This window comes from Vulpes vulpes, chromosome 9, assembly GCF_048418805.1.
Source record: "Vulpes vulpes isolate BD-2025 chromosome 9, VulVul3, whole genome shotgun sequence".
NCBI lineage: Eukaryota > Metazoa > Chordata > Mammalia > Carnivora > Canidae > Vulpes > Vulpes vulpes.
Window position 1 is genome coordinate 81,557,469 of NC_132788.1, and position 18,268 is coordinate 81,575,736.

At 38.8% G+C, this 18,268-nt stretch overlaps 1 protein-coding gene across 14 annotated transcripts in view; it reads left to right on the forward strand.

Moving 5' to 3' along the window:
• The window catches only part of CADPS (calcium dependent secretion activator), a 456,612-nt gene that overhangs the window by 212,543 nt on the left and 225,801 nt on the right, over positions 1 to 18,268 (forward strand). For all 14 annotated transcript variants that reach the window (XM_072720539.1, XM_072720526.1, XM_072720534.1 and 11 more), the window contains exons 5-6: positions 4,158 to 4,391; positions 8,591 to 8,712. In XM_072720539.1, coding sequence (XP_072576640.1) covers positions 4,158 to 4,391; positions 8,591 to 8,712 — 356 coding nt within the window. The remainder of the gene's footprint in view (positions 1 to 4,157; positions 4,392 to 8,590; positions 8,713 to 18,268) is intronic.

Sequence of the window (18,268 nt, forward strand, 5' to 3'; positions counted from 1 at the left end):
GGGTATCTTTGTCAGCTTTTACATGTACCCACTTCATCCTCTATGGGTAAAAATGCAAAGACAGAAAAGTAGATGGCTGACAGAGCTGTTAGCACTTTCAAATGCTATTTTTCAAGATGTTCCAAAAAAATCGCTCAGTGTGGCTGAGCATAAATAACCGTGTTAGGAATTGTCCTTGGGAGGCCATCCCCATTGAGGAATGTTGTCAGTCCAAAACAAAATAAATGGACAGCAGAGATTTTCTTTGGAAGACTTTGTCCATCTATATGCTATGTCTTTCATAAAGCAATATGAATAAACAATGCTTTTGTCAAGGTTAATTTGCTTTTATGCTTGGGAAAGTAGCATTCAAGATGGACGACTACATTTTCCTTATTTTGGCATAACTTCAGCTTTGAAATGTGTTTGTAATGGGTCTGCTGCTGAAAACTCCCCTCAAGAACCTCAGCCTAGATTGACAGAATGCATTTCTTCTCAAGGCTTTAGTACTTAGGGCAGAAAAATGTCCTTGTTTTCCCTTGCAGACTTCAGTTTTATGAGCCTCTTTTTATGATGTCATTAGGAACTGTCTAAGTTCTGGGAGAAGTGATCATTCTTTGGATTTTTCCAATATTCTGCTGCATAAAGTTTGTTGGACTCTAACTCTAGGCTAAAGAGGTATTGTCTATAACCACTGGGTCTTCTTGCAAAACCTCAAGACTATGGAGTTAAGAGGCATTGAGTGAGTCCTAAAGGTGATTGTGATAAAAGGGACTGCACTTGATGGTAAGGTCTCTCAGTGCTGATTAGCAGGAAAGAATCTACTACACAGACATGATGGTTTTTCTCTCCATCTCCATGGCAACTGCAAGGCCAGCAGCTGCCAGTAAAAAAATGAGAGATATCACTTATCCAGTTTCCCAAGAATCCCATGTAGTTATGAGGCTGGAGCCCCAACATGAGGCGGAAAGAGGTCAGTGTAACAGACCTCAGGGTGCTGATATGTAACCTTTGCTGCTTGGTATCTTCTAACATGGCCTTGAGGACCACTCTTCAGCTATGAATTAACTTCCCTCACTCTTTCTTTTGCTCTCAATAAGGGCCGTGTTCAAATGGAGATGAGAATATATTTTGTGGCCATGTACAGTTATACAGATCTTCTTGGATTCATGGTTGCTTGTTTCTTTTCCATGGAAAGGAGAAAAGAACAATGATCCTGTCCCAGCCAACTCAACCTGATGGCAAACTGCCTCATCCATCAGACTCTCAGCCTAAGGATCACCTTCTCTGGAAAGCCAATCCTGATTCTCTCAGCAAGTGTTCATGTCTCATACACTGCTGTTACAGCATCTGCCTTGATGTTTCCTCAATAGATCTTTCTCCCCAGTGGTTGTAAGCTTCAGAGAAATAGTCCAGATCCTTTCATCATGATCCTCTCAGTGCCTAACACTAAACCAGCACAGTGTTGGTGGTAGTAAATATTTTCTAAGTGATGGTGGACCAGCAGCCAAGTTCTCACATCTCCATGGCCTTTTCATAAAGTCTACCCAAATCCTATGGCTCACAGTTATCCTTGATTGAGTCCAAGAATGATAAGAAGCAAAAGGAAGCCCCCTATGCAACAGCTTTGAAGAAGTAAGATTCTTTCCTTGATCATTACTAGCTCTTATTGAGCTCATCAACCAATCGTGTTATTTCAGAGGCTTCCATCCTGCTTCTCCTCCTACTTCCACCCACAGTGTGTTTAGAAAGCACCTCATGGTGGACTGAACCCAGCCAAAAAGCAGGAAATCATTATACTAAAAGGCTCCAGAAGGAACCAGTACTCAAAGGTTGCTGGGTAGATTTCCACAACCTGTGCTCATTTACATGGAAAAATAGAATCTCACTGTTCCTCCAGAACTATTTCATCACCTGTCCGCTGCCACCTCATGACTGAGTTTTAGCTGCATTGATACTTAATATGGACATTTTGACAGGCCATCCATTATTCACTCAACTCACATATATTATTTACTATGTGCCAAAAATTAGTCTAGACGATAATAATTCACTAAGGGTATTATATTAAGACAGACCTCATGGCCCAGCAGGAAAGATAAACAACAAACAAATAAATTTCACTATTTCCATTAATTGTAATAAATATCACCATGAAGTTCAGCTAGGTATTATAAAAAAAGTAGAATAAGGGGATTCAACCTAGGGAAATAAAATTTTGAGGCTGAAATATAGAAAATGACAAGATGGCTGAGAAATACTTAGGGAGCAAGGGGGTAAGAGGAACACTTGTGATAGCCCCTAGATAGGAAGAAGACTGACATAACACAAAGGCATCTCCAAACTCTATTCAGAGAATTTACTATATGGTAGCAAGAAAGAAATATCCTTCTAGCTAACTAGTGTGTGTGTGTGTGGAGGGGGGCAGTTATTGAAAGGAAAACAAAAGAATCTCAAAGGAGCCAACAGGAGAAATAGGTGGTCTCTATGAGAATTGGAAAACCAATGAAAGAGCTTCTTTCTGTGACTCTAACTTCTTTTCTCTTCTTCCCTTCATCCTGCCTTCCCATTTTTTCTTCCTCCCTCTGCTAGTCTCTACCTCTATCCTTTCTCTACCTCTATCCTTTCTCTACCTCTTTCTCTTCTTTGTCAAATGTCTTATTCTTTCACCTATTCCAATATGGCAGCTACCCATGAGTCTACATGATCTTGCTATTTCGCTCCACTGCTAATTGCAATCTCGATACCTCTCAGTTCATTTGCCTGAAAGAGTAAATCTGGTTGATCATTGGCCACTGAATTGAATTAGTTGGTTGACTGGGGTCAGATGCCCATGTACTACACATCTTTTTTTTTTTTGCCACCCAGAATTGGCAAACCAACTTATGTCCCATGTGATCCAGGTGGAATTCTACCCTTACCCACTGGGATGAAGGAAATAACTCATACCTAAGCAACTCAACATAACATGTCACCAGCCATAAAAGGTGGCTCAGGTTATGTACATAAGTCAGACTTTGGGTGAGAACTTTGAGATAAAAGACATTACAAGAGGAGATATTCACCGTCCTTTAGATAACATGATGCCATGTGATAAGGTAGAGATCTCTAGCAACCTTTTTGTGACATTAAGGGGAGCCAGAGTGAGCATGGGGCTAGCCCAAAGGAACCCAAACCAAGATTTGGAGGAAAAATTCAGTTGTGGTGGTATCATCTGAGTCCTGATTCCAGCCTCACTGGAAACTGGTCCACCCCAGGACATTTCAAGCCAATAAATTCCCTTCATTGTTTAAATCAGTTCCAAGTTGGATTTTTCTATCACTTACCAAAAAAAAAAAAAAAAAAAAAAAGCCAAACTGATATGGCTTGCCCCTCACCTGATCAGTACAGGCCAAGGCTGAGGGCAAGTTCATGTTTCAAGTGGGAAATGATTCTTGAAAAGGTGATCAATTCAGAGCCTATTTAAGGCAGTTGGGCAACTTGGAGGTTTAAAGAAGCAAATAGCATGACTAAAGCATGTTACTATTACAACCGAATTCATAAGCAAGGAAGGAAAAAATAGAGGTCAGTTCTGAATTGCTTTATCTTCTTTTCTAAAGAATTTTAATCATGTTTTTCATCACTTCATTAATTTTTTTCAATTTTTCTTGAAAACAGTAACTATTCTTTCTACTATTCCTTTTAGAAATAGCTACAGGCTATGTTTGAAACATCTCAAATGAGCTCCTCTTGAATTATTCATGTGAGAAAATCTCTACGTATCCAGAAATAGGGTGTCTTTCTGTCTCCAAACTTAAAAACAACTGATTGCATTTTGCTAAAAAGAAAAACCATTTCAACTGAAACCAGATTTTAAAAAAATATCACCCCATTTTTCTTTCCACAAATCAAATTTGCTGAAGAAAATGGGGGGGGGGTGATTGCACTACAATAAAACATTTGACTCTTTCTTACTATATGTTTATGAATATATCTCATACCTGTCAGAGATTGTAAATAACCAGAAGGCAGTCAGCCATCTACTCAACTAAATTGAACATTTTTCTAGCACAATGCCACAATATCTGAGCCAAATTTCACCAGTGGTAGATATTATAACTCTGGGCTATAAGGTGAAAACCTTCTGTATAAACCAGGTCTCTATTTACTCTGTTCATACTTTTCTTTTTCTTGATAAGGAGCGCAAATTTCCCAAGTTTGTATCCAAAGAAATGGAAAACATGTACATTGAGGAGCTGAAGTCATCAGTCAACCTTCTCATGGCCAATTTGGAGAGCATGCCAGTGTCCAAAGGCGGCGAGTTCAAGCTTCAGAAACTCAAACGCAGCCACAATGCTTCTATCATCGACATGGGCGAGGAGAGTGAGAACCAGCTCTCCAAGTCAGACGTCGTGCTGTCTTTCTCCCTGGAGGTAAAAAGCCCTAAACCCTTGAAAGTTTCCTGCCACAGCCCACAGGATATGGGTGATTAGATCAGCTTGCTTTCCTCCTTGCACCCCAGGAGCAATTATTAAAATAACAGCTTGCTAAGCATAGGTCAACTAATCAGCAAGTGATTCCCCATCTCCCATGCTTTCCTTAAGGAAATGCAATCTTAAGAATCACCTCCTAAATTTAATCTTGCATTATTTTCCATCTTAAAGTAGCACTCAAGGATATTGTGAAGACCTTATACAATTTAGAAAGTTTAAAATTTTGGCATCCTGTGTCACAGTTATGAGGGAAAATATCTAGCATCATTTGGTGCATTGTAGATTTTCTTTCTTGTCATCTCTCCTGTTGGCTACATGATAGAGGTCCTCTTGTTGCAGTGGAGCCTTTTCAGTTGACTTCATCACTCAAAGAAAGAACCGGTTCAGACTGGACTGTGGCAGAATGCTCCACATGTCAATAAATTTCTTTATAACTTCTATCCACACGTTTGCTTTTCATACATATAATTTGGGGAGTGGATCTGATCTGGCTATGTTGGAATTGCCCGGGAAACTGGTTCAGTGTGCAGATTCCTGACATCACCCAGACCTATTGATTCAAATCTTAACGGGGGTGGGGGAGTACAACATGGTCCAGTCACTTTGGAGAAGTTTGTTAGTTTCTCAAAAAAGTTAGACATAAAATTACCAGGTGTAGAGTACAACTTTACTCTTAGATATCTACCCAAGAGAAATGAAAACACATTTGCCCATAAAATCTTGCTCCCAAAATGTTTACAGCAGCATTATTCTTACTAGCCAAAAATAGAAACAACCTAAATATGTATCCAAGGGTAAATAGAAAAAATGCAGTACATCCATACAAGGGGTTACTACTCAGCAATTGATAGAACAAACTACAGATGTATGCTTTGATTTAGATGAACGTCAAAAACATTCTGCTTAGTGAAAGAAGCCAGACACAAGAGACCACATGTTGTTTGATTCCATTGATATAAAATATCTAGAAGAGGCGAGTCTCCAGAAACAGAAGTTAGATTAGTGTTGCCTGGGGCAGAAGGTAGAAACGGACATTAGGGACATTACTGGGGGAGATAAAAAATGTTCTAAAACTAATTTATAATGATAGTCATTCAACTTAGTAAAGTTACTAAAATCATTGCATTGTACACTTGAAATGGGTTAATTATAAGATATGTAAAATATGCTTCAATGAGGTAAAAAAAAAAAAATAAAAAGAATCTCTGGGTGGAGTTTACCATGAAATTACCATTACCATTACCATTTTAATGAGCCACTCAGGTGCTTCTTATGCCCTCCAAAGTTGAGAACCATTCACAACTTATTAAAGCTCAGAACCCCACAAGGATTTTATGATAGACCTAGATTTGGGGAGACCAAAAGAATAGATCAAATTTCTGTAGATTTAATTAGGATTTGTAAAGACTAAATTAATTTTCTAGAACATCATTAAGGCTTGCTGTGAATTAACTGCAGATAATTTGTTTTACTGTGCTTAGTTTGGATCAAGATAGTCATATTATCGTGTTTTCAACATGTATTTTGCAATTGGAAGTGGCAGTATTCAGTTAAATATAGAGCACTTGGTGTGTGAAAAAATCATCAGTGTAATTTCACAGAAACTTCCTTTCTTTCTTTCTTTTTTAATACCGCCACCTGAGGTACTGAGTGCTTTTTTCTTAGGTGTCTTTGAATTTGATTATTGCCAATTAGAGGTGGCAATTTATTCCCTATTGCCTCTTGTCTTTCTACAGAAAGTGGGAAAAAAGTGGTTTATTGATTTTCATGAAGTTTTTAAATCTATAATTTCCTAATTCTTTATCACTACTCAATATTATACAGCTGATTGTCTGAAATATAGATGTGAGTGAGTCCCCAACCATACTCCCATGTGTACATGATTCAAACAGGCTTTAACTTGCAAGCATAAGTACAGAATGAAATGCCCTCGGGTTCCCAAATACTCTTTACTTGGAACACTAAATTGCACATATACTAAAACTGTCAGCAAAATCATTGTGCATCTGTATGTTGGGTGCGACAGTGAGGGTGGCAAGAAGAGGGAGATAGAGGACCGTCATCTCATCAGGGCAGACTGGATTTGAATTTGCAGGTTAGTACAAGACAGGTTTCATGTATTTACAGAATTGCATGGCTACAAAGGTCATGATAGAGCAGTTAACTGCAGCAAGAGAACTGAGGTCCAGGCTGCCCAGTGGCCTGGCCTTGGCCAGGGGAGTACGCTGATAAAATATAATGGGCACGTGTAGAGCACCATTATGCCTGCTTTGCATCATTAACTCCGTGAATCGTCACAACAATCTTTTGAGCCATTTGCAGATGTGGAAACAGCCTCAGAGAGGTTAAGAAACTTGCAAATGATTAGGCAGCTGTTGAAGATGCAAATACAGGATTCACACTTCGATCTTTTAAATCACACACACACACAAAAAAATCTGTTTTCTACAATGCCTCCCATTTCTTTTCATGTGTATGTTCTTCCCACTGTGAAAACTTACAATTACATACATCATCTTATTTGTTCCTCACACAACAGTCACAGAGAGATACAGGACATATATTATTCACATTTTAAAGATGAAGAGACTGAGACTGAAAGAAAAGTGGAGTGACTTCAAGGTCAAGTCATTTGCGCAATGTCACATGAGTAATACAGTGGTTCTCAAAGTATGGCTTCTGGATCATTAGCATCAACATTAGCAGCACCAGGGAAAATATTAGAAATAAAAAGTCTTGGGCTGTTCAGAAAAGCTCTGCTTATTAGACACTCTGAGGGTGGAGCTCAACAGTTTCTGGATTTAATAAGCCCTCCAGATATTTCTGATTTGCACTAAGTTTGATAACCACTGGGCTAGTAAGCAGCAAAACTGACTTGATTCAAGGCCAGCTCTATTGTACTTCCTTGGATCAAGCCACTGAAGCAGTGTACACACTGGGTGTTGTATGTAAGTGATGAATCACTTACATACGACTCCTGAAGCCAATATTGTACTGTATGTTAACTAACTAGAATTTAAATAAAAATTTAAAAAAAGAAAGAAGTTTACATTTTTTGCACAACCATATTCTTCTCTATGTGTCACGCCATTACGTCTTTTGGAGTACAATTGAGTGATATTTTAATGTACCTTGCTTACTATAGATCCCTGATACAGGTCATTTGTTTCAGATTTTTGAATCAGTATACCTGTCCCAACCTCCCCTCCTGCCCTCTCCCTTCTGACACATTATAGGACATACCACTAAATATGAGAATAGCGGGTGACTGAATGGACTCTAAGGGTAATGGTGGGAGGTGCCAGGAATTGTAAATGATATATCTTGGTCCAGCAAAACAGTAGCTTTTTCCCTCAGTCTAGAACAGAGAGTGTGCAGCTGCAGGCGTGTTTTTGTTTTGATTCAGCAATGTTGGCCTGCACAGAGTTTGTGTATTTTATTCCTCCCTTTTTGGATTACTGTCAAAATTTCAAAATCAGATTACTGACTTTGATTCTGATTCAGATTTCCATTTTCTGGTAGGAAAAATTGCAGTATCTGGCAACTCCAGACTAAGGAAAGACAAGGCAACAATAGGCTGAAACTGGCTATGGACTGTTCCATTTAGATGGAGCATATGCTCTCTTATTTTGCCCCTGACCCCACTACTTCCTGCTGCCTCTCTGACTCTAATGCTGAATGGTGTTTGCCCTTTATCTTAGCATTTGTCTCATGACTTATCTCATTGTAAAGAGAAAAGTGAATCTCTGGGCCTTCATCTCTATCAGGTTCTGAATTCAAAGCTAGACTATTTTTTTAAAGAAAATAAGAGAGAACCTATTTCTTTGTAGAAATTAAAAATGATCCTATGCATTCAACCCAGGAAAAAAAAAAAGCAGACTATTTCACATTACCTGTCTGGCCCCTGTGAGCATCTGAGGTAGTGAGGGTTGTCTTTCCAGCTGAGAGGCAAGAAGTTATACTGTGAAGAATTGCATCTTCATGTAAGACTGGTACCAGCCTAGCTGAAAGAAAACTGATAGAAGCTACTAGATACCTTTTGGGTTTCTGTAACTTCTTCCCATCTATATGTTTTCTTCTGGGTGATGCTACCCAGGGGCTTTGGCAATAACTTCCACCATGTGTGATTCTTCTTCTAGGTGGTGATCATGGAAGTCCAAGGCCTCAAGTCCTTGGCTCCAAACCGCATTGTATATTGCACAATGGAGGTGGAAGGAGGAGAGAAACTCCAGACTGACCAGGCCGAGGCTTCCAAACCAACGTAAGTTCAGCTTCTCCACGGTTCATCTTCCAGAAGGCTGTTCTCATTGGCACCATTTTGTCTAGCTCCAAGTTAAAGGTCTGGTTTCCCCAGAAGGTTCTGGAAGGCATTTTCCAAATGAGATGACTCAGTTAGATTTTTAAAAAAGATTTTATTTATTTATTTGAGTGAAAGAGAGAGAGAGAGAGAGAGAGAGAGAGCATGAGCAGGCGCAAGCAGGGTGGGGAGAACCTTGGGAGAGGGTTCTGAGCTGGGAGCCTAGTGCTAGACTGGATCCCAGGACTCCGGGATCATGACCTAGACCAAAAGCAGACACTTAACCGACTGAGCCACTCAGGCACCCCAATACAATTATATTCTTATTTAGCAGCCATAATAAAGATTCCAGTTCCTTCAGAGCAGAGAACAAAAGGAAATTAAAGAAACAATCTCCATTCTGGAAGCTTTATGTATTCACCTTAGAGAATGTACTCACAACTTCAATCCTTTGATACAATATACAGGAGTTTGATATAAATTTGTTTTATTAGATTTACTAAATAATATTTGGTTTGTGGTATAAGCAATTTTTTCAAAATCTTTCTCTATGTGCCACAGTTATGACTATGTCAGTAAAGCAGTGAGTTGTATTAGATACACTCATTAATTCGTTCGGTCAACACATATTTGTCAGATGCTCACTGTGCGTGTACAAGGTGGTGTTGCCCAGTGGAAAGGATGGTAGTCACCGCTGTAGCCCTATAGAGATTACCGTTGAATAGAAAGATCAGAAATATAATCATGTAAATATATAATTACAAACAGTTATAAATGCTGAAAAGGAAAGAGTGCTTCAAAAGGAGGTAGCAGGGGACCTAAATCACTTTGTGGGGACAGAGTCAGAGCAGGTCTTCTTTAGAAGTTATAAGATATTTGGGCTAATAGTGTAAAAGTTGAGCAAGGTGAAATGGGAGTAGAAAGATCATTCCAGGCAGAGTCAGCTTGAGTAAAGGCCCTGTAGTCAGCAGATGCCCTGTGGGAAAGCAGAATTTAAAGGCCACTGCTGGAGCTAGAGTTCAGAGAACAAGATGTGCCATAGGTTGCCAGTAAGGCAAGAAGGGATCACACTATTAAAGGCCTTGCTAGACCATGAAGAAGAAAGTACAGGGATAGGTGATTAGATGTGTATTTTAAAAAGATCACTGTGGCTGCAGTGGAGTGAGCCAAAGCTGACGTGGGAGACCAGCTAGGATTCTATGGCAGTGGTTCATAAGAGTGATGATGACCAATTCATTTGGGTCAGTAGACTCTCAGGGCTCAACAGTTCTGGAGAAGTCATTGCTTTTTCCCCTCCCTATCCACTGCTTCTTTCCCTTCCTTTTCTATCTCAACTAAGCCAGCCTAGACTAATGAGCATGCTTTTTTTTATTATTGTTAATTCGTAAAAGTCATAAAAAGGGTAACCCCTGATACCAATGTATTACTACCTCCCCACTCCCAGAGCATTATGAGCTGTTGAGCAGAACATGTTCAAACAAAATAGTTCAAAGAAAGCACTGAATTTTTCTCAGACTAGAGAATATCTGAGGGCATTGTATGCCTTCAAGTGGTTCTTTGCATGAATAGGCAAAGGCCTCAGATGCTCGGAAGCTGGGCAAAATTAATGAATGTAAGCAGAAGCAATGGAAACCAATACAACTTGTCACACACTCCCCCTCCTTTTTTTAAAATTTAGTTTTAAACTGAATATGAATGCCATTTCTTTTCTCCTGGCTGCCTTTGATAAAAATCCTAATTTTTCCTGCACCTGTCACCATGACCTGATCATTATCAATGCTATTATGTTATGCTGCATTATTTGTACATGCTTTTAAAAATGTGTCGTGAGGTGGGGGGGAACCTATTTGGTGTTTCTGCAAACTTTTTAGGTGTTGGGCCCAATATGGTGTCATATGATAGAGAAGAAAGGAGAAAGCTCTGATTATTGTAACAGGCTGTTGTTTCATATGAACTATTTTAACTTAAAAAATAATTCATATCATTTTATTGGGTTTAAAGGTTTCAGCTGCCAGGGTAAATGATGAGCTGATTTTCATGTGCTTATGAATGTTTAAAACAGTTTCAGATTACAAATAAATATAGAACACTTCAGTCTACCTACTTGAAATACTCATATTTCACATATATATTTACTCATATCCACACATGTGCATTATTATGTCCATATTAATAAACATTTCACACTGAAACATTTTGCTTTTCTAGACAAAAGTATGTATTTTTTTCTCTTCCATCAGTGAGCAGGTATTACTAAAACCTCACAGAGGATTTGCTTGTTTGCTTGTTTGTTTTTAAATATAAGAGGAATGTAAATTTCGTGTCTAAGTTCAAGTCAGATCAGTCGAGTGCTGTGTGAAGAAGGGTTCTGAGGCCAAATCAATATTCAGAGGAAAATAGTACATGATGAACCTGTAATGTCTGCCATAGGAGAGGAACAGGTATTAAGTGCCCTGTATTTGCCATTTCTATAGTATCCCAAAGAGATATACCCAGAGTTTAAAATCTAGCAATGCTTGTGTTTCTTGCTGTCTCTTCTTTTAGCCCTTCTATATCAATTCTCTTTAAACCTCTACTCATCTTCCTTCTAAATCCACAATTCTTTCCCCAATTCTCTTCTTTACCTTTTTCTTTGTCATAGTTCAGTTCTGGAAGTTTTTCTCTGCTTCTGGCTTTATCTGGTAGTATGAATGACCGCTACTTGATTTTGATTACCCCAAAAAGTATCTTTTGAGGGTTATCTTTCATCTATCCTAATAAATCCACTTTATCATCTGACAAGGTTAGCCCTTTTCCTGCCTTACTCATCTTCTGAGCCTTGTCTTTGACTATTCTTACAGCCTGCTGATGCCCCTAGTTTATTTATATATTCTAAAATCAAAATTCAATTCAAGCCAGTTTTGTTACTCATTAATTCTATTGTTGCTACTACTAAGTATTTTACCCAATAACTGGAAACCAACATCTTATCCCTTCATGTGTCTACTAGGAACTCAACTTTTGTTTTGTTTAGTTTTTACCACATACAGTTATAAATCCAGCACATTGCATAACCCAGTTTGTCCAGGTGTGGCTTTTTTTTTTTTTTAATTCTAATGTAGAGACAATTCTGATAAAAACAAGGGCAAGGAGAACAGTACCATGATTAAGCTTGGGAAATGCAAGACATTGTATCTTTTTCTGAGTTATTCAATGTTCATGGGCATTTAAAAACCTTTGATGATTTCCAACAGTACATAAACCTATTTAGCTTTGTTTATTCATGAGTTCCCCAAACTTATTCCAATAATACCTATTAGCGTCCATTGGAAATGCTAGTCTATATTGTTCAAACCTAGTAGTGGAGGCTCCAAGCTCTCTCTCACCTCCTTAGCCAACACTGTCTCTTCACTTACAACCAAGGCTCTGACCGCCATGAGCATTTTGGATGAAGTACATAATATAAGAATGCTGTGTTCATGAGTTAACTATACTTTGTGATTGGAAAACTTGGTGTATGTGTGAGCATGCACATGTGCATGTCCTCTGTTCATCCTTCATTTTATCAATCTGTGAGCTTACATGTGGGATGTTTTCAAGCAGATTATATATCCTCTCATTCAGTTGTCCTCCTCTCCTGGGTTTTAACGTGAAAAACCAGGAAAATATGCTATCACAAGTTTTCAAGCAATATATTTATTTCAAAGAATATTGCCTCCATTTGTATCACATTGTTTCTGCTTCTGTGGGGAAAAGCAATGGAGCTTATGAGGCAGAAGTAATTGAAATCATGTTTTTAGGCAGGCAATCTCAGGAAGGCACGAAAAGGGAGAAGAGAAATACTTTGTGGATTCAAGAGCTCAGATATATTTGTCTACCTCCTATGAAACAGAGGAGAAGACTTTTCTTCCCATGCCAGGTGTTTTTCAAAAGACAGCACTCTTAGCTCTGCTGATAACAGAGATTATGTTAGATTTTATTAAGACATGGCTTTGAGTAAAATCAAATCATGTGATAAGGAAGTAACCACTTTTCCATTTGTTTATCAGTTCTTCTGATCAGGACAAGGAGAACATTTTTATTTGGTTCTAATAGATCTTTAACACCTGCTCTGGGGCTACAGCCATGCATGACATCAGTCAAACTTTGGCCTCATGGAGTGTACATTCCGGTAAAGGGCATAAGCAGTAAATACATGAACAAATAAATGTGTAAAGTAATAACAGTTTCTAATTTGTGCTACCTTCTACTCATGGCTGATGGTACTGCTTTGTCTTCTGCTTCAGTGACATAAGTGTTCTTTTTTAAAGAAATATATTAACATTTAAAAGTGAATTAATTTAAATAAAATATATTAAGTAAATTAATAGCCCAGGTGGTACCTGCGTATGACAAAAAAAAAAAAAAATGATCATGGAAGTATCCTGTGTTGATATGTGGGAATAGAAAAGGTGGGGAAGATGGTATGCAAATTACTTTAATTTGGGAAAATTAATGTAAGGAAACCGAACATATTCCATGAGTGGAAGATATACTCCAAAGTGACTTACTCAGTGGATGTGTACAGTAATAGTTACCTTCTAAAGGAAGCAATCCCAGAGGGTTAAATACCAGAGAAATTTAAGTGATCGGGCTAAAAAGAAAGGTACTTTCAGTGAGCAGTCCAATATTGTGCTAAAGTATCCAAAATTATATTCTTCTGAATGGAAACCAAGGATGCTACTTGACATTTGGTTATTTAACTAGTTTATTATTCCCTGACAAGCCACGGGCTGTGTGACGTATGGATTTCATTATTGTCAGGAATTAGAAAACACAACCAAACTGTTTCCTGCCTCTTTCCAAGGGAAGAAGAAAATAAGATGCCCTCGCTGGTAAATCTTGTCATAGCCCTAGTATTTTTCAGTGGTACCTTATCTACTGAGATCACATTAAAGCAAAAAACAAAAACAAAATGCAATGACTTCCTGTAACATTTTTCTTCTGTGAAATATATTATTTGTCCTAATGGCAACTCAAAATGGGCCAGGCTTATTACGCTCAAATTACTCATACAAATGGAGCTGCATTAAAGCGCCCCCACAATAAGTCAGTTACAAAGTCAGAAAAGGAAGTTGTACCGGCCAATTCTTTGCCTCGTGTATCATCTTAATGGTACTTCCTGTCTCAATATAACCAAAGATGTTTTCAGTGTACTGGACCTTGGAATGATTTAAATGGAAAAATAATATTTTTCCTGAAATGCTTCTTTGAAATTTAGATGCAAGAGAATGATATAAAGGATAGGCACTTGCATTCCCTTAACAAGTGTACATGGGTTTCTTTCGATGTATCCACCTTGTGCTGAGGCTATAGCCATGAATGACATAGACCAAACTTTGGTCTTGTAGAGTGTACATCCTAGTAAAGGACTTAGGCAATAAACAAATGAACAAATGAATATATAAGATAATAGCAGATTGCAATTTGGTTCTAAAAGAAATGAACAGGCTGCTGCAGTGAAAAGTGATGAGGAGGTAGGGTACTGCCATGCCCAAGAAACCCTGCTTAGAGTAGGTAATGTGCCAATTAATACCTGAAGTATATGAAGAAACATTTAATCCAGTAATTCCACTCCTGGGTATTCATCCAAAGAAAATGAAAACACTAATTCAAAAAGATATATGCACCCCTGTGTTTATTGCAGCATTATTTACAATAGTTAAGATAGGGAAGTGACCCGAGTGTCCACCCATAGATGAATGGATAAAAAAGATGTGGAGCGTGTGTGTGTGTGTGTGTGTGTGTGTGCACGTGTGTGTGTGTGAATATTACTCAGACATAAAAAAGAATAAGATCTTGCCATTTGTTTTTTGTTTGTTTGCTTGTTTTTATTCATGAAAGACACAGAGAGAGAAAGAGACACAGGCAAAGGGAGAAGCAGGCTCCATGCAGGGAGCTGGACATGGGACTCGATCCTAGGTCTCCAGGATCACGCCCTGGGCTGAAGGTGGTGCTAAACCACTGAGCCACTAGGGCTGCCCAGATCTTGCCATTTGTAAGGCAACATGGATGAACTTAGAAGGTGTAAGTGAAATAAGTCCATCAGGGAAAGATGAATACTATATGATTTCACTCATATGTGAAATGAACAAAGAAAAAAAAAAGACAAACAGAAAACCAAACTCTTAAATACAGAGAACAAATGGGTGGTTTCTAGAGGGGAGATAGGTGAAACAGATAAAGGGAATCAAGAGTATGAGCACTGAGTAATGTATAGAGTTGCACAATTATGTTGTGCACCTAAAACTAATATAATGATGTGTGTTAATTATACTTCAATTTTAAAAAAGGATAAAAAAAGAAGAAGGAGTACCAAGGAAAATATGCCAGGCACAGGGAATAGCAAGTGCAAAGGCTTTAGATTGGGAAGGAGCTCCATGTATTCTGGGACCAAAAAGAAGAGCAATGGTATAGATTAGTCAATGATGGGGAACATGCTACCAGAAGAGACTAAAGAGCAAAGCAGGGCCAGACAACTCAGGGCCTCCCAAGGCACGTGAAGGGTTCGAACTTTATTCTAAGAACATGTGTTACAGGATTGCAGGGTCCTTGTCTCACGGAAAGGATGAATCTTGTGGACACAAAAGCATAAAGTGAAGTGAAAGTTTATTAAATGAAAGTGAGACCAGAAAGGAAAGAAAAAGCTCTCTAAAGTGAGAGGGGTTCCAAATGGGTAAATGGTTTGCCACTAAGGACTTCTTGGGGCTGGTCTTTTATTGAAAACTTGACTAGGGAGCTTGTGGCCTTAAGATTCTTGTGCCATCTTGGTTTGAACAAGGGCTACTGATAACACCCTTAATGACTTACTTCATTGAGGTTTGGTCATTTTCTGTAATTACACTGTAGCCACCAAAGAAAAACACTCCATAACATCCAGGGCCAGATAGTCTGGTCTATTCTTTTATCTCTTATTCACTCTGTCTTAGCACTTCTGCCTTCCAGGAAGAGTTTCAGAGCCTGGTCTGGGGCCCCCTATCTCTCCTTGCCTTGACCTTAACCCTTTCCTTACTCACATGGAGAAGCTGTCAGAGGGTTTTAAGCCAGGGAGAATATGATTAGATTTCTGTCTTGAAAGCTAAAGTGTCTTTAAGGATCAGAGTTAATTTGGAATGAAGGATATATTGGTCAACAAATATGGAGCACGTACTATTTCCCAGTACTATTAGGGTTGGGGAAATAATAAACAACTGACCCTTGAGATAGAGCCACAGAGCAAAGCTGGTGGGAAAAATCCAAGTGCCCCAGACACAGAGTGATATATTTTTCAGGAGTCACTATAGCTTTCAGAACTGCAAAGGCCACCTCATGGCAAAGGAGTGAGGCCTCCTGAGAATCACCTCCTTTCATGTTTACTCTCTTGAAACTCCATGTTCAAGATCACAGTCCAGGAGACATTTATGTTATACTGAGTGGGCACTTGGCTACCATTTCTCTTGTTTTTCCTTTCTGAGAAAGAGGCTTAGCTTCTTTCAGAGTTAATTAAATCATAAATGGTAAAGGCCAACACTGACCCAGAAATTCAATTTTGCTAGGCTCCCAGAAGATGTGTGGGTTGGGAAGAAGCAAAATTATAATTACAGTTTTGGATGCTCAGAGGCTGCCCGGCCTCCCAACCCAGAAAGCTTGGTCTAGAAGCCACAACTTTTATTGAAAACCAGTTTGTGTTTGCTTGTGAGCTGGAGAGCGAAAGTAGGCTGGCTGATAAAATAAGAAACAGTAGGGTAGATGATGGAAAGGAATGGGGTGCTATAGAGACCAGGCTTCAGAGATGGAGCTCCTAATGCTACACTCTGTCATAAATTTGCTACCCCATCTTATACAGCTTACCAAGCTTTCCAGCTTCACCATGTTCTGATGAGTGGTATCCAAGACCACTTCTCCCCCAGCAATTCTATAGGTTATTTATCCAGCTGACCCAGGTAAGAGCTATAACGACAGATCTTGTGGCAGAATTTTCAAGAATTCCAAGTAACGTGGAGGTGATGACATTTCTAAAGTTGGTAGGAGTTCAGAACTGGATGATTGAGTAGTGGCTAAAGTTTGACATTATACAGTGATGCTCTATCTTAATGTGAGAAATTCATGGAAGTTCTGATTTCATAGGTAGTAGGTATAAAAACAAGATGTACTTTTTTTCCCTAACCCTTTAAGGACTAAGTGACACAAAGTTTATTTACTTTCTGGTTCAGCTCCTTGAATACCTTGCCTGAACTTACCTATCACTTGTACCTAATGCTGGAGTAATCTAAGATCTGGACTGATCACCCATTACTGTGGAAATCCTGTACAATACATTTATCCCAAATGTGAAAAACCACTATACTTGTTACCCAGTGATCAGCGAAAATGTAGGAAGAAATGGCATATTGTTTCTTGTATGTAATAATGGCATGCAATCCAGGAACTCAATTTATCCTTACTAATAAGAAAATAAGAGAGGCTTGGTCTAAATTCATCAATGCATAGAAGCAATATGGCATCTTGGATGAAAGCATAGAATCAGGAGCCGGAGTGCTGGGTCCATATCTCAGCTGCATGACCTTGGACCTGTTACTTAACTCTTGTGCCTCAGTTTCCACATTCTTGTGAAAATTAAATTAATTAGCAAATACAAAATATTTAAAACACATGCCATTATCATGGCTTCATTCTTGTTTGGAAGGAGGAGACAGAGATGGGGAAAAAATAGCCTGAGTCTAAAATAGCAATTAACATTGATGCAGCACCTTCTAAGCGCCACTTGCTGTGCTAAGTATTTCATAGTCAGTGTCTTGTTTAATGCTCTACTGACACACCTATGAGGTACTATTGTTATTGCCTAAATTTTACTGATGGAAATATTGAGATTCAGAAAGGTTAAGTAACTTGGTCAAAGTTGCACAAATAATAAATAGCTGAGCCAGGAGCCAAACCCAAAATATGTACTTTTAACTAATTCTGCCCTTCTGAAAGATATTATGCCGCTAAAAAGTATTTTTTAATTAGCATTGACTACTCAGCAAAACTATCCAATAAGGCTCATTTCTTTTCCATAAACACAATTATTTCACGGGTTAAATCACTGCCCCAATTTAAATGGTGATGAATGTGCCGTCACACATTAGCACTAACACAGGTGTTCCACCTCACAGCAGACACTCAGCTCAGCAGGCATCCCTCAACCCATATGCAGCAGCACTGTTAGATGCTACATACATGAGTCTACAAAGATAAACCAGGGGTGGCCCCGGCCTTCAAGGTGCTTTCAAAATCCCAGAAGAGCCACTGATAATAATGATCATCATCCCTCTTCATGGGAATCATTATCAATAACAATGCCCGTACCATTCATTGAAATCTGCTAGGTGCCAGGCAATGCACTAACTATTATATATTTGAGTCAGACAGTCCTGGGTTTAAATCTCAGCTCCACCACTCACAGACTGGGTGACCTTGGGCAATAGATTCTTTTTTTGAGATTCCATTTCTTCAAATTTGAGACAGAGACAATAATACAACC